Raw genomic sequence first — 27,462 nt, 5'->3', positions numbered from 1 at the left:
TAAGGTGTCGCTTCCAGGGCGGAACCGAACGCATTTCACGTCAGATATTTGGGTACAGACAGGGTCTGGAGCCACTGTGATGGGCCGTGGCTGCATTGCCTCGCTAAACGGACGTCTCTGAGTGGCTTGTGAGCTGCAAGTCTTTGACATGTTGTGCCTCACACAAAGCCGTCGGCCAAGCTATTCCTGATGCAGGGAGTCTGCGTGGCTTCTCTCTGTTGTGGTTGCGGGCGGCGGGTGGCGGCGGAAACATGGGACTGTAACTTATTAGTTATATTAGTAAGTGATAGTTAATAAAGCAAACCCACCATTGCGGCCGCTAAGCACGGGTATCGACACTTCATCCGACATTCTGGTTAGGTATCTAGCAACCAGGTATCAATCTGTACAGATCACAGAGTAGACGGCAAATTCATAAATCAAACCTAACTCTGTGCTCCGTACGCGAGAGATAATAGCACTAAATACCGGGTGTGATTGCTTTTGAAAGATTCACTGTCCATTTTTTTTCGTACCCAATTACTGTACCCGCACTGTCCCCCCTGACAACTGCCCGTCGGGCGTTGAAGGTTCTTGACATGCACCACCAATTCTTCCCTCATTCACATGAGTCCCGCGCAAACGGCGCAGACTTATCAATTGAAGGCGCTCACACTTTTATGCCTTTGCGGCCTCTATCCAGATACATACCTATATATTCACATAGGCCGTAGGAGCATGCAAACAGGCAACAGAGCAACACTGTGCGAACGCAATCATCCGCCACCAGCAGCCCAAGGCTGGCACTGTGCTCACTTTGGGTTGGTGGGGGTGGGTTAGCTTGTTGCATACGCCGCGCCAGCTAGAGCTACCATCGGAGAGAGCATATTCAAGATACCAGCCAATCTCACATCAAAATGTCGCAGGAGGCACCTCTGCAGGGGGGCCCAACGGATAAAGAGAGGAAGTACGATAGACAACTTCGTCTGTGGGCTGCCTCGGGGCAAGCCGCCCTCGAGTCATCCAATATTCTCCTTGTCAACTCCGGTTCTGGCACCGTAGGCGTCGAAACGCTCAAGAACCTCGTCCTCCCAGGTACACCCAAGAGGTCTCGCAATCGCTGCATTTGCGGCCACTAATGATCTGTCGCTACAGGAATTGGCCAATTCACCATCGTAGACGATGCTGTCGTAGAGGACGCCGATCTTGGCGTCAACTTCTTTCTTGACGAGTCAAGTCTCGGCAAACCACGCGCCCAGTGTACCACCGAATACCTTCTCGAGCTCAATCCTGAAGTCTCAGGCGAATGGCATCCCAAGTCACCGGTAAGCTGCTACACTTCCAGTAATCTCGCGTGAGCTAACATTCAGGCCAGGGCGAGTCAGACCTTAAAGCGGTGCTCTCAAACGCGACTCCATATACGATAATACTATACACGCTACCGTTGCCATCCGAGACAATACAGACACTTGAAGAGTACAGTCTTCTTCACAGAATCCCTTTGGTAGCCATGCGCTCCGTGGGCTTCTACGGCTATTTCCGTATCGCACTCACCAGTGTCTTTCCAGTTGTAGACACGCACCCCGACGAGACGTCAACTGCCGACCTCCGACTTCTCACCCCATGGCCAGAGCTATCACAGTTTGCGCAAGAACTGACAAGGGACCTCGACGGTTTGGACGATCATCTGCACGGCCATGTGCCCCTTGTGGCTATTTTGCTGCACTACCTGGAGACTTGGAAACGAAATCATGACGGCGCACTACCTACAGCCTACTCTGACAAGATTGCTTTCCGAAACCTTGTCTCCGACGGTATGCGTAGGAACAATGCAGAAGGAGGAGAGGAGAACTTTGAGGAGGCAGTCGGTGCTGTCATGAAGCACGTAACACCTCAGTCCCTGCCTAGCTCCCTACGCGAGGTATTCGAATATGACGACAGCAATAAGGTAAGCCATATAAATGTATTGCGCAACTTTTACTGATTTTCTCTGAGACCAAATCCTCGTTTTGGATAGTCGCGGAAGCAGTGTCCCAATTCTATCAGAAACATGGTCAACTGCCTGTGACTGGCGGACTTCCCGACATGAAGGCACAGTCGAGCGTATACATCCAGCTCCAGAGCATATACAAGAGCAAAGCTCGTCAAGATGCCAGCGAGGTCCTGGGTATTGCTCAGAGCCTTGCGGGTGACATTGTGACTGACCCCTCCGAGGTGGAGCAATTTTGCAAGAATGCACGATTCATTAAGCTCATCAATCCTGCCCAAAATGTGCCAAAACTAGAAGACATTGTTGGTGTGTACAAGATGTATTGCTATCGACCAGACGTCAGCTAATGCGGGTTACGTAGCGAATGAGCTGAGCCAAGACGAAATCGCAGCCATTGCAGGCCCGGAGCTGCAGTCTTCTTTGATATCGTTATATCTCGCGCTTAGCCTTGCCCCGGATGTACTTGCACCCTCTGCGGAAGAGTTGCAAAGGGCAATATACGCTCGTGCTCCAGCGTTACAGGGCCACGAGAGAACGAAGCAAGTTACTGAAGAAGTAGCACGCGCTGAAGGAGGCGAAATGCACAACATTTCAGCTGTCCTTGGAGGCATGGTGGCCCAGGAAGTGATCAAGGTTGTAACTCAACAATATATACCGGTAGATAATACCTGTATTTTCGACGGCATTGAGAGTCGCTGCCAGGTACTTCGTACATAGACCAGGATAGATTTGGTCAAATTGGGGCAAAAGACAAAAGACATGACTTGAGAACATTAACGTCGTGGACACCAGGCGCACCAGTCATGATGATCTTTAGCAAAATGATGAGGTTAGCAGGTTGGCGAGGTGTGCCGTAGTCAGCCAAAGGTAGACAGAGATAGGAGGCGCGATTGCGACTGGTTGCCGAGAAGACCCTCCCCTAGATCAAGTCGCTGCGCCGGCGCATCGAACAGACCCTGCTCACCAGCGCACAAAGATTTTGCGAGAAATCGCATCGCAATTGACGTTATGGACCTGCCGTTGACTTGTAACAATCTGAAATGCAGAGCTGAGCTTAACGATCGTGCATTAGTCACGACGTGTAGGTATGCGGCATGTACCTTGCACCGTTGCCAACCGGTGCTAATCAGCGCCAATGTAGCCATATTTTCTGTTTGGAGTGCACAACTCGCTTCTGCCTCTCCGGAAAAGATCGTCAGAACCGAGTCCCATGTCCAGCCTGCGATACGCAGCTGAGCAGTCCCGACGACGCCGTGATTTCGAACCTCAAACCGTCCGAGGCGTACAAGACGAGCGTACTCAGCGGTCTCTCGCCCAGCATCATCATGGAGTGTGCCGGACGCGCACTCAGCTTCTGGGCATACCAAACGACGCAGAACATCTACTACCAGCAGTACCTCTACAAGACGCTGACGGAGAAGTACTCGGCGCTCAACAGCCGGCTCGAACAGACGGTCAACGAGGCCAACGCGCAGATTGAGACGCTGCAGCGCAAGATTAGCGGCCTGACTACCGAAAACGAAGACTCCAGGAAGAAGAATGAAGAGCTCTCCAAAGCCTACAAGGAGAAGAACCGTCAGTTGCTGCAAACGCAGGAGCTGCACGACAAGCTTCGGCACACGGTGGAGATGGGCAACATTCAGCGAGCCGCCACAGACGCTATCGATTCTAGATTCCAACAGCAGCCATCTTCGAGGCATTTTGCGCCACAAAACGCTGCAACGTATCATAGTTCGAACCCACGGCCGGGGAGTGTCGCGGGTTTTCGCGGTTATGGCGCAGATGCCGATCCGAGACGCACATCCGAAGGGGGTATCCGTGGCGGTCCGATGGACACGGGCCATGGTTCATGGAGACGGGACGGGTCTGTAACGGGTACTATACTTGTCCCTAGTTATAGATGGCTGGATGAAGGCTGATGCTGTTTCTAGGACATGTGCCAAATGCGCCTCCGACCTTTTCGCGATTTGGAGCAAGGGGAGTCTTGGACGGCGAGCGCGGATTGGGAATGGGACATGCACCAAACACTGCGGAGCAAAGGAGGCATCTTGAGCTCACTGGTGCAGGCAAGCATATTGGAGGTCTCAGTTCAGGGATCAAGGTCAGTCAAGCGATGAGCAACGGTGGATTGCAGCATGCGACGGATAGCTTCATGGGGATACGAAACATTTAGATGTCGATACTGGCTGGTTGTATTGCACTGTGCCGTTTTCCGTTCCTCTTTTCTTGTGGCACGCTATGTTTATCGTCTGTTCTCTCCTGAATGAACCAGCATCTTCAATCAACTGCAGTCACATTGAGGAGTGACGTGCTCTTGTTAGGCAAGAGAGTCGCGTTCTCGAGTGTAGGGTAAGCGCAGGCTAGTACGGAGTAAAACGAGAGTGAGTAACCTTGCATGGCCCGGCGAGATTGTGTTTGTCTCGAAGCGAAAAGGAATAAAAATCTGGGTCAGTGGTACGAGATTGAATGCGATTTAATGCAATGTTAGATTCTGCTTTCTGTTTGCTGATCATGGCGATGAAAAGGCGACACACGTTGGGCACGTCGGCCCGGACGCGGATTGGGTTGGCAGCCTCATGGCCGCTTGCAGACAACGCCAGCTAACCACTGATTGCTGTCGTGAGAGACATGTTGAACAAACTGACCCGACTGCAAGCCCCTCAATGTTGACGCTTTTCTGTCGCTGATGGGTGGTCACGTATCATTTATTATATGTAACGCCAGAGTAGTGCTCAACACTTCCCCAGAGGGAGTTAGATCGCCAATCGGCTCGGTATCAGCCGAAAACGACACGGATGTAAGTTAGGCCGTTGCGCCAGTCATGATTGGCAGGCCGCTTCTACTCTTCTGACTAAATATAGATAGTTTTGCATTTATTGAACAAAGACCAGGGGCCCCGTGTGCATGGGGGCGGGGGTGGCTACGTTTGTTGGCCTTGCGAATCAAGTTTGAGAAAACTAGAAGCAGAAGAAATGTACTGCTAGACGATCAGAGCGAGTAAAAGGCATATACAATCCTCCAGCCAAATTGGTGTCTCCTTACCAGGGCCCGATCAAGCCATAAAATGGCCAACATGTGCAGCCTGACTTGTAAGATTGCTGGCAAGGCCTCCGGACTCAGCTCGATAAGGTAGGTAGGTACCTAGATGCTACGTACTTAAGGTACAATATTAGGGTTGGTGCTACCCTAGGTAGTTTGTACCTAGCAGGTACTAACTCCGTGCCAACGTGCCTACACAGCGCTGTTAGCGCTTCGGAACAACCTCCCGGCGCGGCAATCAAGTGTCCTGCCCAGGCCTGGCCGGAAAAAACTTGTACCATGCCTCACCGAAGCCAGGAATACTTGACGGACTTGCGAGGGTCACACAGCGCTAGGGGTCTGAAAGTATGAATGAACACTCGCAGAGTACCAAAGAGGCATTGCCGTCTGTACCGACTCAACAGTCGGGACCCGATGGCCTCATCGATACACAGGCGGGGAGGAAATATTGGGAAAACGCGGAAGCCAGCACCGATGGCATGCTGGGCGGCATACCGACCTTTCAAGCGTACAGCCACATCTCGCGGACCGATATCCTGGGCTCCCGGTCATTCCTGGCGAGACTCAACATTGGCATCAAAGGCGATCGTTGCACTGTCAAGAGCGCCGTAGACGCAGGGGCAGGGTACGTGGGTTTCGAAAGAGAGGAGAGGGAAAAATTTTTGCGATGCTGTTGCTGACTTGCGTGCGCATGGGCAGAATTGGACGGATCACAAAAGACCTACTTCTATCGATCGCCGAGGAAGTTGACGTAGTGGAGCCCATTGCGCGGTTCACGGAGCCGCTGAAAAGTATCAAAGGCGTAAGGAATATCTTCAACGTCGGGCTAGAAGAATGGCAGCCTGCGGAGGGCGACGAGTATGATCTCATATGGACACAGTGGTGTCTGGGACACCTCACCGACGAGCAGGTTGTGAAGTACCTCGAGGTGTGCAAGACGGTCCTGAGGCGAGGGACTGGCTGGATCATTGTCAAGGAAAACCTGAGCACTGGCGTGGACGACATGTTTGACTCGACAGACAGCAGCGTCACAAGGTATGAAAAGCCTCTCCTCTAGATGCGAGAGAGCCTTGACTAATATCAGACAATGATGACAGACGAGACGAAAAGTTTCGAGCATTGTTTGAACAGGCAGGACTAAGACTAGTGCGGACAGATTTGCAGCGCGTCAGCCCCCTGCAGTCTTGTAGACGACTTCTTCCGGTGCGCATGTACGCTCTGAAACCGCGATAAGGCACGCCACACTCTTTTATTCCCATGGAACGTGGAAAAGAAGGAGAAGGAGGAGGAGGAGGACAAGAAGAAGAAGAAGAAGAAGAAGAAGAAGAAGAAGAAAAAAGAGAAAAAAAAGAGCCATGAACAAGTTTGGATGGCTCGCAAAGCCAGCCGGGGCATGGTTTCAGCGACATTGTGATTACGAGGATTTCGACACGGGATGGGTGCCAGGATTAGCACAGCGCTAAAACACTTTAGGAGGCTGCTCTCAGCCACCGAATCAGACCACGTTGCCCCGCCGGGTAGGCAAGAGGATCTGCACCGTTGCGTGGTAATTTTGCATTTATCCGGCCTAGGCTGACTGGGTTGCCTGCATTGCTTGTCCGTCCGGTAACGGTGGGGGAACGAAAAAAAAAAGTGGCGTAAAATGAATACGTAGTCGTTCTGTGTGGCTGCTTCGTGCCAGCCAGCCAGCCAATCAGCCAATCAGCCAATCCGCCAATCCGCCAATTTGGCCAGTTGGGCCAGTTGGTTACCAGGTACCTATCTAACCTGGTACCTGCTTGCCTGCGCAATCCAGCTTTCCTCCACCTGCAAAAACCCCCCAATCGCTTCATTCGTCCATTTTTCTTCTTCTTCACTGTTCGCCAGGCTGCGACTCTCTTTTACGCCCTTTGCGGCAACACTCGTTCTACATTTGGGGTCATTTTATCCTATTGCACTCGCTGCGATTGCGCGTCGTGAAACCCGTCTCGTTGTCTGTTCGTGTCGTGTCTCGTCGTGTCTTTTGCGCTGGTCGTGTCCCCCCATTATAGCCAGCGACCCCCCGACGCCCCTGACAGGCGACAACATACGACTCTGTCCTCTTCACGACAGGGACGCCGACGATACAAACAAAAAAATAATTGCCTTCCCCCGTTGAGCTAATTTAATCGATAATTCAACCGAACATTCGACCCTTTTGCGCACACTCCTCCACAATTTGCCCCAATCACATTTACGCCAATGCCCTTGAGGTCCAATCTACGCCATGGGTAAACACGGCAAAAACTGTAAGAATCCGAACCCCCCATTCCCCTGGGCGCATCCCTTATCTTCTTCTCGTCAATTTCTCCGCACTCAAACATAGCGCTGACCGTTGAATTCCCCGGAAACGCAGCCCAATACGGCGTAGTTCTCGATGCTGGTTCCTCGGGGACGCGCGTCTACGTCTACAAATGGAGGAACCCTTCGGCACCCCCCAAACACGATGACGACGATGATGACCAAGTACGCTCGCTACCGAAGATACATCTCAAGAAAAACCACAAAATTCATCCAGGAATCTCAACCTTTGCCGACTCTGTGGACTCGGTCGGCCATGATCACCTCAAGGAGCTCGTCGACGTGGCCCTCAAAAAAGTGCCCTCACACAAGATACCCGAAACACCAATCTTCCTCATGGCCACAGCTGGTGTGAGATTCCTACCCGAACACAAGCAAAAGGCTCTTCTCGGTGCCGTCTGCTCCTATTTCCGAGCCAATACGAAATTTCAGCTGCCGGATTGCGACGTCCACGTCCAGGTCATTCCTGGCGAGACCGAAGGCCTCTACGGTTGGATCGCCGCCAACTATCTCCTCGGCGGCTTTGAACAACCTGACCAACACCAGCACAGCAAGGGACACCACACATATGGTTTCCTCGACATGGGTGGCGCCTCGGCCCAAATCGCCTTTGCGCCTAATGCCACAGAAGCCAAGAAACACGCCGACGATCTGAAATTAGTTCGCATGCGCAAGCTCGATGGCTCTTCTGTCGAATACAAAGTCTTTACATCTACCTGGCTCGGCTATGGTGCAAACAAAGCTCGGGAGCGCTTCATCGAGAAGCTGACGGACGAGTATGATACCACCGTTCTCGAGATACCGGACCCCTGTCTTCCTCGGGGTCTGCGAACGACAACCAAAGGAGCCATCCTTGACTCTTCTGCGAGCAGCGAGCAGCAGGTCCTTCTTGGCACAGGAAAGTTTGACGAGTGTGTGCGCAAAACATATCCCTTATTAGGAAAGGAAAAGCCGTGCGAGGACTCCCCTTGCCTGCTCAACGGCCAGCACGCGCCCGCCATTGATTTCGACATCAACCACTTCGTGGGTGTGTCGGAATACTGGCACACGACTCATGGTGTTTTCGGAAAGGAGGACGTGGCCTACGACCTGGCCACCTACCAGAAAAAGGTGCTCGAATACTGCGGTAGAGACTGGCTGTCGATCAAAGGCGACGTTGTTGCCCGTAAGAAGACAAATGAAGAAAAGTTGGCCAACGCTCAGCAAGCCTGTTTCAAGGCGTCGTGGCTTATCAACATGCTTCACGATGGGATTGGCATCCCGCGAATCGGCGTTGAGGGCTCCGTAAATGGCACACGTGCCGGCGCTGATGAGAAGGGCTTCCGCGACCCTTTCCAGCCTGTCGACACCATCCACGACATGGAAGTCAGCTGGACGCTTGGCAAAATGGTTCTATATGCCACTGGGCAAATCCCTGCCCGTGATACCAAGCTTCCTGTTGGCTTCGGCAGCAACATAGGCTCCGGCGTCCCCACCGACTTTGAACACGCCGGATCTGTGCCAATCCCCATTGGTCCCAAGCTGGGAGGTAGTGATGACTACGACGACGACGACGACGCGCATCGTTCGTCGGGCTCCGTTCTGCCGTTTTTGACATTCCTATTACTTCTGATGGCCCTGGCGTACTGGTTCAGAAAGCCTGACCGGCGACACAAGTTCCTTTCCTGGGCCCGTCGCTCACGAAGAAATGGAAAGGGTTCCCGTGGCTTCATCGATACGCTGCTGCGACGCCCAACCATTACATACGAGCGTGTTTTGGAAGAGGGCGAAGCTCCCGAATTTGAGCTGGGTGGCGTCGACTCGGACGAAAACGATCACTCTGATAGTACGGAAAGCTCCAAGGGTGGCAGAAGCTCTGGGCTCGTGACGCCTAAGCTGAACCTGGAGCGATTTGACGACTTCCGCATGCCGCATGCCATGGATCGCACAGGATTGGTGGTACGAACAGAAAGCCGAGAGCGCCTCGGGCCGAGTCTCCAAATGCTGAACGCCGGACGACGCAGTCGCAACGTTAGCCCCACGCGAATGAAGAGCACACTGGTCGCTTGACCCTGATGAAGCATTTGAGGATGGTATTTGATTTTCTACATCCAAAGCGTCGGCGTTTTTCCTTTTTTTTTTTTCATGTGCTAGAGCAGGACAGATGTTTGTGCACACCTTCTTTGTCGATATTCTTAATATGGCGTTGTATTCGGGGGGAAAGATGCCGCAGCCCGTGACTGATATCACAGGCTATCATCGTAATTCATGGCAGGGACTGTCGTGGGTGATTGTTGGCAAGGTTTTGGATTTCTATATTCTTATATTGGAGTGCGCGAATTGAGAGCGTGTGTGGAATTTGAAGGAGGTCTAGGTACATAGATTGCCGTATTGTACAATGCAACAAGTCGGCGACCCGGCCGTTGGCTGCGAATCGTACAAGTATATTGAAAGCAACAAGACGAAACAAAATACAGTGAATAAGTGAAAGAAGAAGGAACAAGAAAACGCCCAGCCATATGAAAACACCAGATTGATTCACGTCGCCAAAATGGAAGGATGAAGACGTGCCAAAAAAAAAAAAAACTTGAGAGCTCTAATCGGATTGCTTTTCCAGGAAGCTGGGATCGTTGCGTACGCGGTTCTCAAATTTGCGCCACCACTCCTCAAAGGCCTTGAGCGGCACGACCTCGACGCCGCCCGGACCGGCGGTGCCGCTGAAGCCCGTGAGGAAGTTGAAGGCGTTTTGTATGATGCGCTGCGCCAACACCACTGTCGACGGTTGCTGCTGCTGCTGCTGCTGCTGTGTAGAAGCCGACGACGCGCTCTTGCCTGCTCCGAGCTGCTGGAGCTTCTGCGCCACCTCGGCCTCGGGCTCGATGGACACGCCAATCACCAGTCCACTGTTGTTGTTGTTGTTGCTCTGTGCCCCTTGATCTGACGCGCCTCCGCCTCCGCCGCCGACTTTGAACACGGCGCTCTCCTTGCCCGGGCCGATGGCGCCGAGAAATTGAAACGGCGACGGCGACGACGTGCCGGTACCGCTGCTGGCCTGCTCGACCTGGGCCGCGGTCGAGAGGTAGATGGCGGCGGCGGTGCCGGGCGGCAGCGAGACGCCGGGGAGCAGGAACAGCACGAGGTGGGAAAAGGCGCGGCGCTGCTGCTGCAGCTGCTGCGGCGAGGGGAGCGCGTAGAGGAGCGACGTGGGCGACGGCGTCGAGGTCGGCTCGGTGATGAGCGGCAGGCCAGCGGGGATGAGGCCGAACAGGGGTGGCGGCGGCGACGACGGCGTGCCGGACATTGGCCTGGTGCGAGTCTCCGTGGACCGGGGGAACCGGGGGGGGGGGGTTGAAATTCCGAGCGGCGAGAAAAGGAACCAAATTCTCAATTGAATGTGGCCGTTTTTGTTTTTGAGGCTGTAAAGTTGAAAAAAAAAAAAAGTTGCAATGGGAGCAGTCGTGGAGGAGAAACGGTAGTTGACGTGCGCGCGCAAGAATGAAGAGGAAAGAAGACAAAGAGAGAGAGAGAGAGCTATGACGATTGGAGGGGTAGCTTTTCCTTTCTTCCTTTTTTTTTTCTCTTGACCTTTTTAAGGTGCGGGGGCAGGGAGTTGAGCTAGATGCGGGAAGCATCTAGTACCATCCGGGCTCGACCGGGGTGGTAACTAGCTGCAACCCCAGATTGACTAGGAAGAAAGCAAAAGAAAACGGAAAACGGGTCAAAAGGCCCGTCTGTGTCATCGAAACTTGCAGCTTGGTGCACTTTATGGAGAGGAGAATATCAAAGATGCCTGTTGGTCTGGAGCAGACCATGGTGCTGTCCGCGTCATCTCAGATGCCTCTGCTCTGCCAGCTAGGGTTGTACAAGCCGTCCGTATTGCGCCACACAAGGGTATGCGATCAAATACATGTCTGCTGAGGCACATTGTAATAATTTGCCTTGAACCGTCAAAGCAATCTTTACAGTAAGCTGCGTTGTCGTCTCCATGGACTCTGTTGCGCGCACAAGCATTGTGGAGCGCAGCGGCCATCTACTACGAAAAGGCCACACGGCTTCACATCTCGTCGCAGCTACAACCATCCCGCTACGTCCATCCGCCTGGCCGCTCACTTGCCGACTACGGCGGCTGTGCAAACCATGGTCCTCTCCATACTGGTATTCGCCGGTATGTGCGGTGGGCCCCCCGTCCTCGGAAAGCCGGCCGCGATCCACGATGAGCACCCCCGATCAAACAGGTTCACGACACCGAGTCGAGGGAAGACTATGCTGACAGTGGTGCTCGAAACTCGCTCGTAATAATTTCCATAATCTTCGATCGGTTGATGCGTCGACCGAGCTCGTAGACTCGTCGAGAAGCTCCAGACCAGTGCCACTACCCCGGCCGATGAAGTTGGCCTCATTCAGCGGCTCCCGCAAGGCGAGGAGAGGCAGAACAGACACCGATTTGTAACTGCGAGACTGTCCGCAAAGTGCAACCCTTCCCCTCCATCAATTGCTGACTGTCAGATCACAAAGGGCGTAGGCCGATGGCAAGCCCACCTGACTTGCCCATGCATTCGGGGCGGTAAACCTCGCCTACGGTGGCCAGGACTCGTTTGGCCAAGTATTCTTGCCTGGCTTGTTCGCCGACTCTATGCTTTGAGCCAAAGTGCAAATACGAGTCAGTGACCGCTCCCAGTGGACGTCTCCGTGGCATTATGGAAGGCAAACAAAAGCAAACAGCATTTAGCTTAGTGCCGTCAGCGTCACAAGTGAAGGACCCGACATGGACGCATCAGAGAAGCTCAGCCACTAGAACGAGGCAGACGACGTTGTAAAGGTATCCAAGAGGGAGAATGAGCACATGCTGCATCGATCCGGGTTGGTGAAGAGGAGGATGGACCAAAGCTGGTGGGATCAAGACTAGTACAAGAGAAGTTGGGACCGAGATGAACCCAAATGAACCCAAATGGATCGATTGTCCATTCTGAATAAAGTCGAGTCTTTGCGTTCTCCAATGATTCTCTCCATACCATCTCTGTGGATGGGCTGGCTGGTTGGCTGCACTGCTCCGATTGTGCATGCGGCTGGATCTCGCACTTCCCTCCGACCTTCTCGCCGTCACGCAAGGCCGAACCCGGAAGTGCCTTGGTGGGGAACTGTGCCCCTCGCACTACGTAGATGGCCCAACCAAGTGAATCTGCCCCTCCTCGACTAACACCTTTTTCTTGTTTCCTTCACTCTTCTTCCTCCCGACTTGTTTTGATTTCGTTTTTTTTTCTCCCATTCAGCTCCGACATCAACCCATTGTTTTCTCTCTTGCAACGGAAATTTCAATCGCATCATGTCTCAGTCTGTCCTGATTCTCGGCTCCGGCTTCGTCGCCACTCCCGCCGTCGAGGTCCTCTCCAAGGCCGGCATCCAGGTCACCGTCGCCTGCCGCACCCTGTCCACGGCCCAGGCCCTGGCCGGCAACTACGCCAACACCAAGGCCGTCAGCCTCGATGTCAACGACACGGCCGCCCTCGAGGCCGCCGTCGCCGCCCACGACCTGACCGTCTCCCTCATCCCCTACACCTTCCACGCCGTCGTCATCAAGGCCGCCATCAAGGCCAAGAAGCACGTCGTCACCACCTCGTACGTCTCCCCGGCCATGATGGAGCTCGACGCCGAGGCCAAGGCCGCCGGCATCACCGTCATGAACGAGATTGGCCTCGACCCGGGCATCGACCACCTCTACGCCGTCGACCTGATCGAGCGCGTCCACAACGCCGGCGGCAAGATCCTCTCCTTCAAGAGCTTCTGCGGCGGCCTGACCGCCCCCGAAAACTCCGACAACCCCCTCGGCTACAAGTTCAGCTGGAGCTCGCGCGGTGTTCTCCTCGCCCTCAAGAACAACGCCAAGTACGTCGAGGACGGCAAGATTGTCGAGGTGTCGGGCCTCGACCTCATGGACACGGCCAAGACCTACCACACCGGTTTCACTGGCTTCAACTTTGTAGCCTATGGTAACCGTGACAGCTCCGGCTACCTCGAGCGGTATGTACAGACAAGATTGCCCGAGCAACTCACTTCCCCCAGCAATCTTGGCTAACACGTCGCGCTAGCTACCACATCCCCGAGGCCCAAACCTGCGTCCGTGGCACTCTCCGCTACGCCGGCTTCCCCCCATTCATCAAGACCCTTGTCGACATTGGCTTCCTCGACGACCAACCCAAGGATTTCCTCAACGAGGCTATCCCCTGGAACGAGGCTCTTGCCAAGGTTGCCGGTGCCAAGTCCAGCAGCGAGGATGACCTGGTCGCCGCCATTTCGGCCAAGGCTACGACCTTCAAGACTGCCGAGGTCAAGAGCCAACTGATCAAGGACCTCAAGTGGCGTATGTAGTCACCCCATTTTCCAAAGAGCTCTGCTAACCTGCCCTTTGTCTAGTCGGCATCTTCTCCACCACCAAGATCACCCCCCGCGGTAACCCTCTCGACACGCTCTGCGCTACCCTTGAGGACAAAATGACCTTCCAGGAGGGCGAGCGTGACATGGTCGTAAGTTCAGGGTGCATGCTGGAGACGAAGATGAATGCTTACTTTTTAGTTCCTCCAACACATGTTCGAGGTTGAGAACAAGGACGGCAGCAAAAACACCATCTCCTCCACCCTCTGCGAGTATGGTGCTCCCATTGGTTCCGGCGGCCCTTCAGCCATGGCCAAGCTTGTCGGTATTCCCGGCGCTGTTGGTATGTAGCACTCCCAATTCCCGCTTCAGCACTTTTTTACTCACAGAAAAAAACAACAGCTGTCCAGCAGGTTCTCAACGGTACCATCTCTGAGCGTGGTATTCTTGCTCCCATGAACTCCAAGCTCAACACCCCCATCATGAAGGAGCTCGACGAGAAATACGGGTAAGTTGAAGAGGGCCTGAATGGGCAAAGTCAAGTCTAACGTCTATAAGCATCAAATGCACTGAGAAGATTCTCAACTAAGCCGTAGGCGCGAAAGTATACCCCAGTTCAAGCCAAAAAATTCCAACAGACCTGGACAGCACTTGAAGAAGCCAAATAACTGGCGCCATGTTGTTTCAAGTCAACAGACAAGCCAAACCTTGTCGCAGAAAAAGTTTGCAAAATTATGATTCATAGAATGAACAAGATGTAGTCATGGATTTACGACGCATTTAAAAGTCAAAAAGCCGTACAAGATTGTAATCGAGTTATCAAATCTCCGTTGACATCATGTGTCGCAGATTAAATGAGAATCTTTATATCTATGAGCCTGACCACGCCAATGAAAAGGCTGTGACTCGTGAACACTTCGTCACAATGATCATCTCCCTGATCCTATCAAAAGATGCTGCTGTGACGCGTATCTGGCGGCATGGTGAGGCATCGGGCTTGCTCTGCAGCACCAGCTTCACAGCTCCACTCCGTGCCACTTCAGCCTGACTCTGCGCTAGATACTGTCTTTCCTCAGACTTCCCATCACTGACTCCTCGGCAGTCTTAATCTGTCTTTGCAAGTATTTTTGCCCAGGATATTCCCATCCCATTTACACAGAACCTCCCACCACGAATTATCGAGAGCCGCCAAGAGGAGCGACATAGAAAGCCAAGTGCAGACTGCCATGACGAAGTCCAACCTAGATCTTGTGAATGATACGGATGGGTGAGTGAAATCTGCTGCCACCACATTTTTGTCACCAATCATGTCTTATTTGTTTCTATAATACATGTAGATTTACAAAGTCGGACCTGGTGCTGACTCGCACAGCTTTCCTTACGGGGATGGACCCATCACCATCAACGGCCAGGGCCTCTTCACCCTGCTCTGGCGCGACGCCGACGGCGACTACCCGATCGGCTACGTGCTTGACCGAGTCGTCGATGCGTTTGCCAGGCTCCCCGCGTCGCTGACGGGCAACATGCAGGCGGACCGGGCGGCGCGGACGCTACGCATGTTCCAGGACCTCGACGGCGAGCCGGCGCGGACGGCGGCCGTCGCGGCGCTGACGCGGCACCTGCGCGAGCAGGACGCGTTCCCGCTGCTCCGGGGCTGGCGCGACGAGCCGTGGCCGGTGCACGGGCGGCGCGGGGGCGAGCTGCTCTTCAGCGTGGAGCGGGCGGCGGCGGGCCTCCTGGGCGTGGTGCGCTACGGCGTGCACCTGACGGCGTACGTCGAGGACGCGGCGGCGCCGCACGGCCTGCGCCTGTGGGTGCCGCGGCGCGCGGCCACCAAGTCGACTTTCCCGGGCATGCTCGACAACACGGTCGCGGGCGGCCTGACGACGGGCGAGGACCCGTTCGAGTGCGTCGTGCGCGAGGCCGACGAGGAGGCGAGCCTGCCGGAAGCCGTCGTCCGCGCCGGCGCCGCGCCCGCCGGCCTCATCACCTACATGTACGTCACCGACGGGCCCAACAACGGCGAGGCCGGCTTCGTCTACCCCGAGGTCGAGTGGGCGTACGACCTGCGCCTGCCGCCCGACGTGGTGCCCCGGCCCAAGGACGGCGAGGTCGACGAGTTTTACCTCTGCGACGTCGACACCGTCAAGCGCGACCTGGCGGCCGGCGAGTACAAGACCAACTGCGCCGTCGTCATGCTCGACTTCTTCATCCGCCGCGGCATCCTGACGGCCGAGGAGGAGCCGCAGCTGGCGGAGATCCAGAGAAGGATGCGCAGAGAGCTGCCGTTCCCGGGGCCGCATTGGAAAAACTGGCACGGTGCTTGAGGTTTCGGGGAAAAGAAAAGTTTATGAAATGCGATTGGTATTGAAAGAATTTTTTTTTATAATGTAGATAAAAAAAAGCCCGCCTCGTCTAATCAGTAGGAAGAGGCAGGCAACCAATATGCTGAAAAAATAGACCCCGAAATGCCAAATTATAACGCCGCTATTCTTTTTCTCTTTGCCTTCTTCTCTTCGCTTTCTGTTTTGCTTCTTTTTTTTGCAAGAATCTTGTCCTCGTCGTGAGTCTGAGCGTCGCTTTTATTTCTTAATCAAAAGGTACACGTTATCGACTCGCAGAGGGGTGAGCTTCTTGACAGGACCCTGCAGCGACATGAGCAGGCCGCCAAAGGAGACGTAGGCATTGCTGGGAAAGGGGGGAGGAAACGTTAGCACGTAAAATAATAAACGTCTTGTTCCTCGCACAGTGACCACGACAGCAAAGCCGTGCGACTGTGCGGGGTCTTACTCACATGGTCGCGCCGTCAAACGTCTCCTCGAACTTGTAAATCTTGCCGTAGCAGACGTAGTCGTACAGGTCGGCGAGCGTGGCCGGGGCGTCGCCGCCCTTGCCCACGTCCCGCCAGCCCTTGTCGTCGTCGCGCGCGCCGTCGGGCGAGAGGGTGGTGCTGAGGACGACGTGCAGCGAGTCGGAGACGGCGCAGGGGAAGAGCTCCATGTTGATGTCGAGCACCATGACGGTCTGCGAGTCGCTCGAGGTGCACGAGATGCGCGCCACGCGGTCATATTTGGACTGGTCGTACTCGGTGATGGTGAAGCTCTCCTCGAAGAGGGTGGCATCGCCGCCGGCGCCGGCGCCAGACATGGTTCCTTATGTGTGTTTGTGTGTGTGTTTGTGTGCGTGTTTGTTTGAGAAAGATTTGCGAGAGATGGGAAGTCGACAAGGAGAGGTTGCGTGCAGCGGTAATTGAGTCTTCGGGTAGGTAGGTAGGTCTTGGGATATTGTTCTGTATTGCTCGAAGTCGTCGAAAGGCCGTCGGCACAAAGCTGCTAGAGGCGGCAGAAAAATAATCAGAGGGGCAGAACAAAGGCGGTAGATGGGTGGCACTGCGATAAGTGCATATAATTAATTCCCTACGAGTGGCAGGTGGAAGAAAAGCGGTTTTATTCTAGCAATAGAGCAGTATTAATTTTTTATCTCTTTCAAACATAGTCAGGACAGATCTTAATATCATTGTGTCCGTATTTAAAACATACATTCGTGCTGTCGTCATGATAACTCTCACTCATCTGTAGCTTAGCACGGCCAGACAGATGGTCGTATTGTCCTCCTCCACAACAGGCAAGCCGTCCTCTAATCATTGCAAAGATATGGACATCGTGCCGAAACTTATAAATAACACGTAGTTCTAAAAAAATGTCAACATAAACTTATTTCCTGCTTACTTTAGCCAGAAGGCCATTGCGACGCCGCAGTTGTACTACTGGATACCCGCTCCATGTGAGGTTGAGTGGGCACCAACACGACTCACCAAGTCAATAAGCCTACCTTCAAACAAACTGGACGCATCGGCGCCATTCACACTCTTGACCGCACATTTTCGACGGTATTTTGCGTGTGTCCTCCCTCTACATCAAGCGTGCGTGTTTCAGCTTTAATTGTCTCGGCAACTGTCCTCCCTCAGCGGCCGCGCAACGCTCAAGCGCTCAAATTTTTTTTGCACTGCTCATCATGTCCTTTCGCAAGCGCGGAGTCGTCTTGGGGAATCCCCGAACGCCGACAGTCGCCAAGGTAGAAAAGTCCCTCCCCGCCGGCACTCGTCCATCACCGCACGATGGGCGTCTCACTACCTCATCCGGCACGCAGTCGCTGGATCAGCTGCTGGCGGGCCACGCTGGCCTACCGATGGGCACCTCGCTTCTCATAGAAGAAACAGGCACAACCGATTTCGGCGGCATGCTCCTGCGTTATTATGCTGCTGAGGGTATGGTCCAAGGTCATTACGTTCATGCCCTTGGCTTTGACGATTCTTGGCGCCGAGAATTGCCAGGCCTGGGTAGCGAGACCAAAGACAAGACTGCCAGGGCCGACTCGTCTTCTGACAGCAAAATGAAGATTGCCTGGCGGTATGAGACTTTGGGAAACAGAGTCTCGCCGTCTCGAGGTAAGCCCAAACGTCAGTTCCTGATGTAGACATTCATCATGCTAATCCGTTGCAGAGCCCACGCAAACTGCGGTACCGCAACATGACGCAGCTGTACCATTTTGTCACACATTTAACCTCACAAAAAAGCTGCAAAGCAGCGACATCAAGGGTCAACTTTTCGGATCCCCGATTATGAGTACTCTATCACAGTCTTCTACATTCTTTCGAGATTTTCTAGCGTCAGTCGCCTCAAAACTGCTCAACTCGCCGCCGTCTACTATCCATAGGGTAGTTGTTCCCAGCCTCTTGTCACCCACCTTGTACCCGTCCTACGCATGTAACCCGCAGGAGGTGCTGCAATTTCTCCACGGTCTCCGAGGTCTTCTGCGCCAGTACCACACGAGACTGACTGCGGTCATTACCCTGCCAATATCGCTGTATCCCAGAGCCAATGGCCTCACAAGATGGGCCGAGCTTCTCTGCGATGGTGTGCTCGAGCTGGTGCCGCTCGGCCACCAGATACAAGTCAGCCGCGATCCAACCAGTGAAGACAAGGCACAAGGCCTTTTGCGGGTGCACAGTCTGCCAATCTTTCACGAACGAGGAGGAGGACTCGACGAAGGCTGGCGCCGCGAGGACCTGTCGTTCAAGCTTAGCGCCTCCACTGGCCTCATCATCACGCCGTACAGCCTTCCCCCAGTGGGAGAAGATGAACAGCAAGCTAAAGAAGCTGCCGAAGCTGAGAAGAAGAAAAAATCACTTGAATTTTAAAAAGTTTCTTTCTTGCCAACCGTCATAGTCATTGCCGACATATACGCTATCGCCCCGCTATGTGCATATTGAGCCTAGAAGGGTAGGCCGCCTTCATATCCACTTCCGGCACCAAATAAAAATTTAGCTCTTCACCTACAGCTTCAGCACTTTCTTCTTTCTCAATCAATCCTACGATAAACACACGCGCAGGACGTGGGTGAGCACAGGGTAAGTCTTTCGATATCTTTATCGTTCTTGCACAAAATCCTCTCATCCTGTACATCCGGGATTTACATGATTATCACCTTGAATATCTGTCAATCCACTGAACTTCTGTGACGACACATTCAAACATTACGAAGACGACTTATGACTCTTTCCCACTCAAACCATTACTTTTACAAATCTCTTGCTAGCGCTCAATAAGAAACACCCCGCTAACATGGCATTGGTTTTTGTTCCAGAGACGAATGGCTGCCTCGGAGGCACCGTTTCCTGTGCGGGTCGCCCGCATCGCCGGCCGCTACCTAGTCTTCGACAATGCGGCGGCGGCGGTGCTGCGCCGGCAGGTCAACACCAATGGCGTGCTGGTCGGCACGGCGCCGCAGCAGCCGACGCAAAACATCTTTCTGGGCCTCCCCCTGGAGCTGCGGCCCGAAGAGGTCGAGGCCCTGGTGCACCAAGGCGCCGCGTATGTCGTAGATGGCGCCGCCGCGCACCGAGACACCCTCCAATCGTATCGGGACCCGGCCAGGCGGCAAGCGTATATAGACTCCCTCCGCAAGCAAAAAGAAACTGCCCAAGTCGCGCTCGCCCAGCGCAGCGCCGAGCGCGCCGCCGAAGTGGCCGATAAACTGAAGCGCGGGAACAACAAGAAAGGCGCCGCGGCGGCTGCTGCTGCTGCGGCGGCGGCAGTCAGCACCGCAGATGTGCTAGACCACGCCGACGGCACCGCAGCTGTGCCGGCGCAAGTAAAGACAATTGGCGTGACACCGACGTCCAGTACCGACCTCGTACCCGCTTACGCCCTCCCTGAGCGTCGCCCTGCCGATGAGCTGTCGCTGGAGGAGGCCGCCGCGCCGCTGTGCAGGCACCTGCTTAGCAACGGCTACCACATGACGCCCGGCCTGCGTTTCGGCGCCCAGTACAGCGTATATCCTGGTGATCCCCTTCGCTTCCACGCGCACTTCATGGCCAGCCAGTACGGCTGGGACGAGCCCATCCCCATTCTAGACATTGTGGCCTGTGGTCGGCTCGCAACGGCCGTCAAGAAGGCGTTCCTGTTTGGTGGCGAGCAACCTGCGGCGGCTGCTGCTGCTGCTGCTACCAGTTCTGCACCGGTGGCGGCGGCGGAAGAGGGACGACGCTCCGAGGCCCAGGTCAGGACCTTTTGCTTGGAATGGGCCGCCATGTAACACAATGGTTTCTGCGATGTTATCACTTTCCCGACCTCCGTTGCGAGTGACGCGTGTTTTAGAACAGGAGACAATTTAGAAGAGAAAATACCCCTTAGAGTTGAATTGAAAATTCATGCAACCAAAAGAACACTACTGCAATCGTACCAATCAATAATCAAACTATCCGGGGCACGTTGCAACAGTCGTCTCCAAAGAGAAGAGTAGCCGCCTCCGTCATATACAAATGTACCCCCCCGTCTCTAGTTTCTGAGTAAACAAGTAACTTTGTGTCGCACCAGCATATCCGTAACGATGAACAAATACAGCCACTATGCATTGTTTTCCAGTGTTCTCTCCTGTCTTTCTTGCTTCTACGGAACGTAGATTCTGCTAAAGCTGAGAACATCACGGCGGCAGCACACGCACTTGTCAAAATTGTTCATGGCCAGTGACACGCGGCAGTCGTCGCAGAGGCTCAGACAGCGGCAGGGCCACACGATGATGGTGCGCGCGGCGCTTTGGCATACAACGCACAGCGGGCCCTGCTCATCGGTGCTGCTGCTGCCGCTGGCGGCAACGACGTCTGACGACGCGGTGGCGGCGGCGACGGGGCCGGTGCTTCTGGTTGGCGTTTGCGGCGGCGGCCGGGCGGCCTCTTCGCGGCGTGACAGCAAGAGTTGCTCGAGCAGCACCTCCTCCTCGTCAGAGTCAAGCTTAGTGCGGATGTCGCGGCTGGTCGCGCTGGACACGGTCATGGGAAGAGGCGCCGGTGTGGCAATGTCTGAGGCGGTGGGTGTGCCGCCGGGGCGGCGCGGACTCGTCAGGATGCTAGTTCTGCGGAGCTGCTCGAGGCGGCGGAAGCGCCCTCGCGTCATGACTCCATCGCTGACGAGGTGCGCTGCAAGTGTGGTAGCTTCCTCTCGCTCCTCTCGGTTCGTGGGACGCAATAGGCGGGCGAGATCCGACATTCCCATGGGGCTGTCGGCCACGGGCGTGTTTTCGCGTGTCCTGCGAGGCGATCGCTGCGTAGGCGTCTTTTGGCCGCCGTCTTCTTCGTCATCAGCCGGCTCCCAAGGGTTTCTGTCGTTTTCGACATCGCTGTCAGCCGCCGAGGTTGACTGAGAGATCACGCTGGTGGTGTCCCAGTCCTCGTCGTCGACATGGCTGGGGGCATAATCACCGCTGGAGTCTCCGGAGCCCCACCATCCGCCTTCTATGAAGTAGCTGTACAAGTCTTTATCAAGGTTCTCTTCACTGACATTGTGTCCGATGCGTCTAAACTCAGCCTCGACATCAATCCCCTCGCTCCTAGAAATGCGCCCATTGCGACTGATGAAGATGGTGCGGCTTGAATGCTGGCTTGTGAAAGCCGGCTTTGATTTGTCTTTCGTCGTCTTTGACCTCTCTGCGAGCCACATGAGCCAGCCAGGTGGCCTTCGGATACGGACAAGTCTAAGCATCCATAATGTCAAAAGAGCAGAGACACGCCCGACAAGCTTGAATATGCTGAGAAAAAAGTCGAGTGCCATCACCCATCTTGAACTTCTATCTGCTGCACCAACACCGGCTCGGAAGCTTCGCTCCGCACGACCCTTGGGTACTTTTTGTGCAGCCCTTTCCCGAGCATAGCCATTTGGGGCCACGACGGGGCCGTCCTTGACGGGTATCAGGCCAATGGCTCCAATGCGATCATACTGTGAACTAGCATGACCAAGTCCAACCCATTGTCTTTGCATCTCTTCGGCTTCTCTGTAGCGAGCCTCCTCGAGCCATGTATGACGCTTCAAATTTACGCCGTTGTCCTCGTTCAGGTAGACAGCTTCGCTAGCCATTGTGATAGCCGCAAAGCCGGTACGCAGAAGAGCTGTGTAGAAGTCCATGTCTCTCGTGATTCTGACCTCTGCAAAAGAGACATTTGCTTGCATGTTTTCATGAGCATAAATGAGTCGCTGTCTAAATGACATTGAAGAGCGCTCCTGATTAGGCGGCGGGGAGAGTGCAGATAATAGCAAAGCAAGACCGTATATGATGAAACATAGTAGTATGCCGCCGAACACCAAAACGTGAGGCACAAAGCCAATGATGCAAACGGTAGGGAATCGTAAGAGGCCCTGAGAGGTAGGATCTTCGAGATCAAAAGAAAAAGCGCTCCAAACAATGCTTCCCATAAAGCAAATACCCCAGAAGCCAGTGTTGACGAGCCGATACTTGGCTTGTAGGTCAAATAACCCGAGGATATGGCTTGTGAGATGCGTCATGGATGACAAGAAGGCAACGAGAAGCACCTCAGGAGGCGTGTTGACCCGTCTAATCAGCATCGACTTCGTGAGGAGGTTGACCGCCACGCCGGTAGCGGACGACGAATCGGTCGATTCTGAATGTGGCTTGGAGTCCCAATTGAGTTGTGCAAGCTGGTTGCTGATGGTTGCGTCGGCTTCGGCAAATGCGAGGGATTGCTCGAACAGCGTCATGCCCGTTTCCGCCGAGAGGGTCCTACCTTGGACCGCGCAAGACACGGTTTCGATGAAGTGACTGAGGCAAAATGTACCAAACAGCGGCCACATGGCAGAGAGCGACCCTACCAACTGGGACGGCTTCGCTTGGTCCGCCACCGGGATCATATTGATAGCTGCACAGGACTGTTGATCCGTCGCACCGAAAAGTAGAATGGAACTTAAGGTATTCAAGAAGTGGTTTGTATGCGCATGCAAGAAGCGTGAGTGTTTAGTAGGGTCTCCCCATCGAAGCTCCGCAAAGTTGGCAGAGGTTTGGCACTGCATCGACATGAGGAGGCGGCGCACCTGCATCACGAGGAGGACGATGGGGAGGAAGCGAAGCAGCAATCTTAGCTTCCACTGTAGACGTAGTCTACGACGAGTCGCAGCAAAGATGTGTGTTCGGTTGAGTATTAGTGCCATGGCGATGCAGGACATGGCCCACCGGCTGGTAGCGTAGGAGAAGACGCTGCCCAAGCTGCGTGCGTTCTCCAGAGATAGAAATGCCGGAGAATCATGTACAGGCACCGCCGCTGCGGGAGATGTGTTGCTTTCCATAATGTTGTATGTGGCAGCAGAGGTGGTCCCAAGTAAGCTGTTGTCGGTATTAGGCGCAAGATTAGGCTGGTCAGCCAGGTTAAGGTAAGAGCCGAGCTTCTCCAGAATCCGGGGTCCTGCCCAGACCAGATCGTCAAACGACGGCGCATAGCGAGTCATATTGGTAGCCCAGGCGGAGAGGTTGGACCATCCTCCCAGGCTGGCGACACCGGCGACAGGAGCCGAGGGCACAAGATGCGGTTCCTCCATTTCCGTTGGGCGAACGTGAATGTTCCGGGGCCGGGCGGCGTGGCCCAGCCGCAGTGTAGCTGTCGGAAGCGATAAATCGGTCGTCGATGGAGGAAAGGGAGGATATGGTCGCTCTGTGAAGGCCGAGGGATAATAGTAAACGATGGCGGACGAAGAACCGCAGCGGCCGAGCCTAATTGCGAGTGGTGAGGTGAATGGGGAGCCGGAGAGGCTCGCGTGTGCTTGTAGACTTGATACTGCGCTGTTGTAGGTAACTAGTCCGCTGCTGTGACGTACCACGGTACCTGGCAACCTGAGGTAAAAGTGGTAAGTAGGTACCGCCGTTTGGGTACCTCCGTTGGTACATGCTCATGTACCTAGGTATTGAAATGGACGTGGGTGCATTACAACTTACTCGCACGCTAATAGGAACGCGATGGCGAAATAAGATACTAATTTAACTACGGAGCGTATAAATATAGATGGAAATATAAGAAAAGTCACGATTTTTTGACTTTATGTTTTTTATTATTATTACAAAATACAAGAGACAATTATTACACGTATCGTATGAAAGTACTGTTCTAACCTATTGTTATTTGATCTCAACTTTATATAGGTTATCTAAATATTGCCTCATCACATAGCTAGAATAAGCTTAAAATCATTAACAAAGAATAATCCTAGAAGATGCGTTGTTACTCGGCAGATTCATAGTTGTTATTCTTCTTCGAGAGGCTGTTGTAGACACCCTCAACAGTATACGCCAAGTGATCCCCTCGTTAATGTTGCAGTCGAAGATCGCAATACTGGAGATGAACCTCTTCTTGGTCACCTCGATGATCCTTTACGGGCCAGCTTTCCCTTTGTTGCCTGGCCAATCATCCGAAAGATGCATGCGTAATTGCGTTGATATGTATCACGTCAAGGGCACACCTTGAAGCCTCTCTTCGCGTATGGTATTGTACACTGTATTCTCTCAGGATTTGAAGACTATTGGGTATATCTACAGACTGTGGTAGCAACGCCCGCCAAGAAAGATGTGAGCTGAGGCATTCGAGCAAGCAAGCTTGTTATTGAGCTGTCATGGCCTCGCCTAGCGATGCCGAGATAGCCTGACACGTGCCCTTGCTCGCATGCACCGCTCTCGATATAAGAAGCTGCTGGGCTGCTGCATCTGACGGTTGCACGCGCCCCTTGAACCAGAGATTTGTGATTTCGTCTCGAGAAGGGAGATATGCCACACAACACGCTGCCAATACCTGACCATGTTCAGAGGGTACGGGATCAAGGACGACGGTATGCTCATCGCTCTCGTCCTCAATAACCATGGCGGCAACACCTCCAGCCACCGTGTCAACACAGTCGATGCCGGCATCGGCAATGGCCGCAGAGGCGACAGTGATGCAGCCGCTCAAGACGTTCATCATTTCCCAGCCCTCGATTCCTTGGTCCTGGGCGGCCTGGCGAGTGAGCTCGCCCTCAATGATGGTAACAACAACGTCCACGCCGCTCTTGGGCCAGCGATCAGCGATCAAAGTACCACGAAGGGCCGTCTCGAGATGTGTACTGAGATCTCGTTCACTGGAGTCACGCAGGTAGCCACGCCGTTGCTTTGTTGCGAACGGAGCATACTTGACGTGTGTTGATAGAACCATGTGAGGCGAGAACGGAGCTGATCGAGGTAATGATCTTGGGCCATGTACTGTGCAAGTGAGCTTCATACCGGACCCTGAAGAGCCTTGTCTAGGTTCAAATTCCAGGTAGGCAGAACCAGATGCAGAAGGGGTGACCCCGGTTTTTAAGTCTTGATACAGTCAACGTACTGTTCAAAGCATCACCTACAGCAAAAAAACTCACAGATAGCTCTGATGCCGTTCTCGGCCCGGCTTCTTCGGTTCGGAACAAAGTCATCGTCGTCATAAACGGGAGGAACCGTTGTGCCCGAAGGGCCATTTACTCTCCTTCTATCGGCCATGGCTTATTTATCGATATAATTGAATGCTTCGAGCTGCAAGAAACCGTGAAGCTCTCTACCTACCCAAGCAACAGTGCATCTAGTTAGCGGGGCGGCTGTTTGCCAAAAAATTTGCCCATGCACATAACGAGTCGCCCCACTCACGGCCATACTCGAGCTACTTAGAGGAGCGCGCTCAAATTTCTCCTTCTCTCTTTCTCTCTTCCAAGCTCGAGCAACTTTTGCAATTTACATGCTCCTTAGCTACTCAGACAATCTACGAAAGCGTCTGGTTGAAGCTTGAGAGGTAGCTTGTGAATAAAGGAGCTTCTGCTGCTTGTACCGAGATCAGCGCAATGTGCTGCTACTGAAACGGTAAGCTCGAAAACACCCAACAGCTTCTGGTGCTGCAACGTCTCGAGACCAAATGATGATATTATCACCACTGTTCCCGCGAGCACCTGAGCGTTTGAACAACATGCACTACCATCTGATCACGGTCCTCTCGACGCGCACGCTAGACGGCTCGTTACTGCGATGTACACGGAGCCAAGCTAATCGTCGAGGCAGTACCGGAAGGCAAGTAACGGCGTGTACCTGACTTTTGGTGCACAGCTTTCCCTCTTTTTGGTAAGTTGAACATTTGTTTCTATTTTTCTTTTGCCACACTTTACCGGCTACGTCCGTGATGAGAAACCTTTTCATTCAGTTCTGCTTCTGAACTCCCTGATGACTCCTAAATTACCAAACCAAGATCTCTGATGATGTCCTTCTACTCTACCGTTTTCTTTCACCACCCTGTTTCGACACTGGCTAACCATGCTGAAGAGACAGACAATACCAGACGAAGCTTGAACTTGAGTAATCGCCATACTAGGTAGGCAACCCCAGATGCAGATTCTCCCCAGCAGCCGTCGCACGACCTGATGACAACAAGTTCTATCCATTCTACTAATCCATCCTGGCCGAGTTAGCCCTCCCGCACTGGAGTAGATCCTTGGATTTGCGAAGAAAGTTGTGGAGTTGCTTAATTGGCGTAATTCTACTTCCGTGTCTGGTCTGGCCTTGACTCCGTTTTGGGGTCATTGCTGCGCCGGGCCGGCTGGGATGGCTGAGTAAATCGGCTTGTCTGATCAAAGTGTTCGCACATGATTTATTGTACAGCCTTGTGATAGTCGTTGTTTGCTAACTGCTAAGGCTATAGACTCGTAAATAGGTCCAAGTACCAAGTTTGTAGATTGCCAGTCTTGCGAGTATCGACACCAAAGTAAGTACATATGATGCCCATATCGGGAAGAACAAAGTTGCGGTTTGAAACATGTGTTTGGTCCTCGTAGCCTTGGCCTGTGTGACAGGTGTAATTGCCATGGGAGCCGTGGGCGATCTGGCAATTTCATGGAATGGTCACGCGTCTCACATGTTTTTCTTTTTGTAAAGCGTGGGCAACTGATCGCCATTTTTGAACTAAAGAGTGGCCATGATAACTTGTTCCAACCATTTTGCTATTTAAGCAAACCGTGCACCCGTGATACTACCAAGCGCTGAGCACAGAAGATCAATACTTGGTGTTTGCACAGTCTGTCAGTGGGTTGCCATGCGGCCTGGCGCCTGTTTCGTGTTGCTCCAGGGGCTGCCCAGAAAAGACCTGTCGGCCACAGGTACTTGAGGGGTATGCGAGTCTACTTTTGATGGTCCTCTCGCGCAAGGACTTTTGGCGGTATACGAACACTATTAAGGTACATCCAACGAGGCTGTGGGTACCGACAGCATTCCTCGCCCCCAAGCCCCTTACGCCGCTAGCCCTTTACGCAGGGGCGGCACTAAATTGTTAGCAGTAGCGCAGTGCAGCAACACCTGGCAAAAAGCTGCCACGATTGAAATCAGACAATCGCGCCCCCTTTACTGACCTTCAATCTTCTTGACGCCAAGCACCAGCATACACAGCGAGTCACGCATCCCTGCGCGTGAAC

General features: G+C 53.7%; 10 protein-coding genes across 10 annotated transcripts; 7 read left to right on the top strand and 3 right to left on the bottom strand.

The window, feature by feature from the left end:
- Positions 1 to 896: 896 nt before the first annotated feature.
- V2A60_003663 (uncharacterized protein) lies at positions 897 to 4,142 on the top strand (the record flags this gene model as incomplete). Its single annotated transcript, XM_083254990.1, has 7 exons — positions 897 to 1,074; positions 1,135 to 1,304; positions 1,355 to 1,927; positions 1,975 to 2,275; positions 2,331 to 2,451; positions 3,111 to 3,814; positions 3,901 to 4,142. 7 exons carry the CDS (start codon positions 897 to 899, stop codon positions 4,140 to 4,142), a joined length of 2,289 nt encoding a protein of 762 aa, XP_083111116.1.
- Positions 4,143 to 5,355: 1,213 nt separating this feature from the next.
- V2A60_003662 (uncharacterized protein) lies at positions 5,356 to 6,065 on the top strand (the record flags this gene model as incomplete). The annotated part of the gene is made up of 2 exons (XM_083254989.1): positions 5,356 to 5,633; positions 5,708 to 6,065. 2 exons carry the CDS (start codon positions 5,356 to 5,358, stop codon positions 6,063 to 6,065), a joined length of 636 nt encoding a protein of 211 aa, XP_083111115.1.
- A 1,188-nt stretch (positions 6,066 to 7,253) lies between these two features.
- Positions 7,254 to 9,376, top strand: V2A60_003661 (apyrase domain-containing protein; the record flags this gene model as incomplete). The annotated part of the gene is made up of 2 exons (XM_083254988.1): positions 7,254 to 7,275; positions 7,353 to 9,376. The coding sequence occupies 2 exons, from the start codon at positions 7,254 to 7,256 to the stop codon at positions 9,374 to 9,376; spliced, it is 2,046 nt and encodes a 681-aa protein (XP_083111114.1).
- A 526-nt stretch (positions 9,377 to 9,902) lies between these two features.
- Positions 9,903 to 10,607, bottom strand: V2A60_003660 (OPI10 family protein; the record flags this gene model as incomplete). Its single annotated transcript, XM_083254987.1, has 1 exon — positions 9,903 to 10,607. The coding sequence occupies one exon, from the start codon at positions 10,605 to 10,607 to the stop codon at positions 9,903 to 9,905; it is 705 nt and encodes a 234-aa protein (XP_083111113.1).
- A 2,022-nt stretch (positions 10,608 to 12,629) lies between these two features.
- Positions 12,630 to 14,264, top strand: V2A60_003659 (saccharopine dehydrogenase (NADP+, L-glutamate-forming); the record flags this gene model as incomplete). The annotated part of the gene is made up of 6 exons (XM_083254986.1): positions 12,630 to 13,324; positions 13,393 to 13,664; positions 13,718 to 13,827; positions 13,877 to 14,018; positions 14,078 to 14,183; positions 14,234 to 14,264. 6 exons carry the CDS (start codon positions 12,630 to 12,632, stop codon positions 14,262 to 14,264), a joined length of 1,356 nt encoding a protein of 451 aa, XP_083111112.1.
- A 637-nt stretch (positions 14,265 to 14,901) lies between these two features.
- V2A60_003658 (NUDIX hydrolase domain-like protein) lies at positions 14,902 to 16,002 on the top strand (the record flags this gene model as incomplete). The annotated part of the gene is made up of 2 exons (XM_083254985.1): positions 14,902 to 14,942; positions 15,048 to 16,002. The coding sequence occupies 2 exons, from the start codon at positions 14,902 to 14,904 to the stop codon at positions 16,000 to 16,002; spliced, it is 996 nt and encodes a 331-aa protein (XP_083111111.1).
- Positions 16,003 to 16,257: 255 nt separating this feature from the next.
- V2A60_003657 (DNA-directed RNA polymerase core subunit RPB8) lies at positions 16,258 to 16,822 on the bottom strand (the record flags this gene model as incomplete). Its single annotated transcript, XM_083254984.1, has 2 exons — positions 16,258 to 16,363; positions 16,470 to 16,822. The coding sequence occupies 2 exons, from the start codon at positions 16,820 to 16,822 to the stop codon at positions 16,258 to 16,260; spliced, it is 459 nt and encodes a 152-aa protein (XP_083111110.1).
- An 867-nt stretch (positions 16,823 to 17,689) lies between these two features.
- Positions 17,690 to 18,875, top strand: V2A60_003656 (elongator complex protein 4; the record flags this gene model as incomplete). The annotated part of the gene is made up of 2 exons (XM_083254983.1): positions 17,690 to 18,122; positions 18,178 to 18,875. 2 exons carry the CDS (start codon positions 17,690 to 17,692, stop codon positions 18,873 to 18,875), a joined length of 1,131 nt encoding a protein of 376 aa, XP_083111109.1.
- Positions 18,876 to 19,327: 452 nt separating this feature from the next.
- V2A60_003655 (tRNA-intron endonuclease family protein) lies at positions 19,328 to 20,272 on the top strand (the record flags this gene model as incomplete). The annotated part of the gene is made up of 1 exon (XM_083254982.1): positions 19,328 to 20,272. The coding sequence occupies one exon, from the start codon at positions 19,328 to 19,330 to the stop codon at positions 20,270 to 20,272; it is 945 nt and encodes a 314-aa protein (XP_083111108.1).
- A 353-nt stretch (positions 20,273 to 20,625) lies between these two features.
- On the bottom strand, positions 20,626 to 25,513 carry V2A60_003654 (uncharacterized protein; the record flags this gene model as incomplete). Its single annotated transcript, XM_083254981.1, has 4 exons — positions 20,626 to 23,792; positions 23,833 to 23,848; positions 24,798 to 25,342; positions 25,396 to 25,513. The coding sequence occupies 4 exons, from the start codon at positions 25,511 to 25,513 to the stop codon at positions 20,626 to 20,628; spliced, it is 3,846 nt and encodes a 1,281-aa protein (XP_083111107.1).
- Between the last annotated feature and the right edge of the window lie 1,949 nt (positions 25,514 to 27,462).

The sequence above is a fragment of the Cordyceps javanica genome, chromosome 2, assembly GCF_051103115.1.
Source record: "Cordyceps javanica chromosome 2, complete sequence".
Lineage (NCBI taxonomy): Eukaryota > Fungi > Ascomycota > Sordariomycetes > Hypocreales > Cordycipitaceae > Cordyceps > Cordyceps javanica.
The sequence above is the reverse complement of the archived record's forward strand: the minus strand, read 5'-3'. Positions and strand labels throughout refer to the sequence as shown.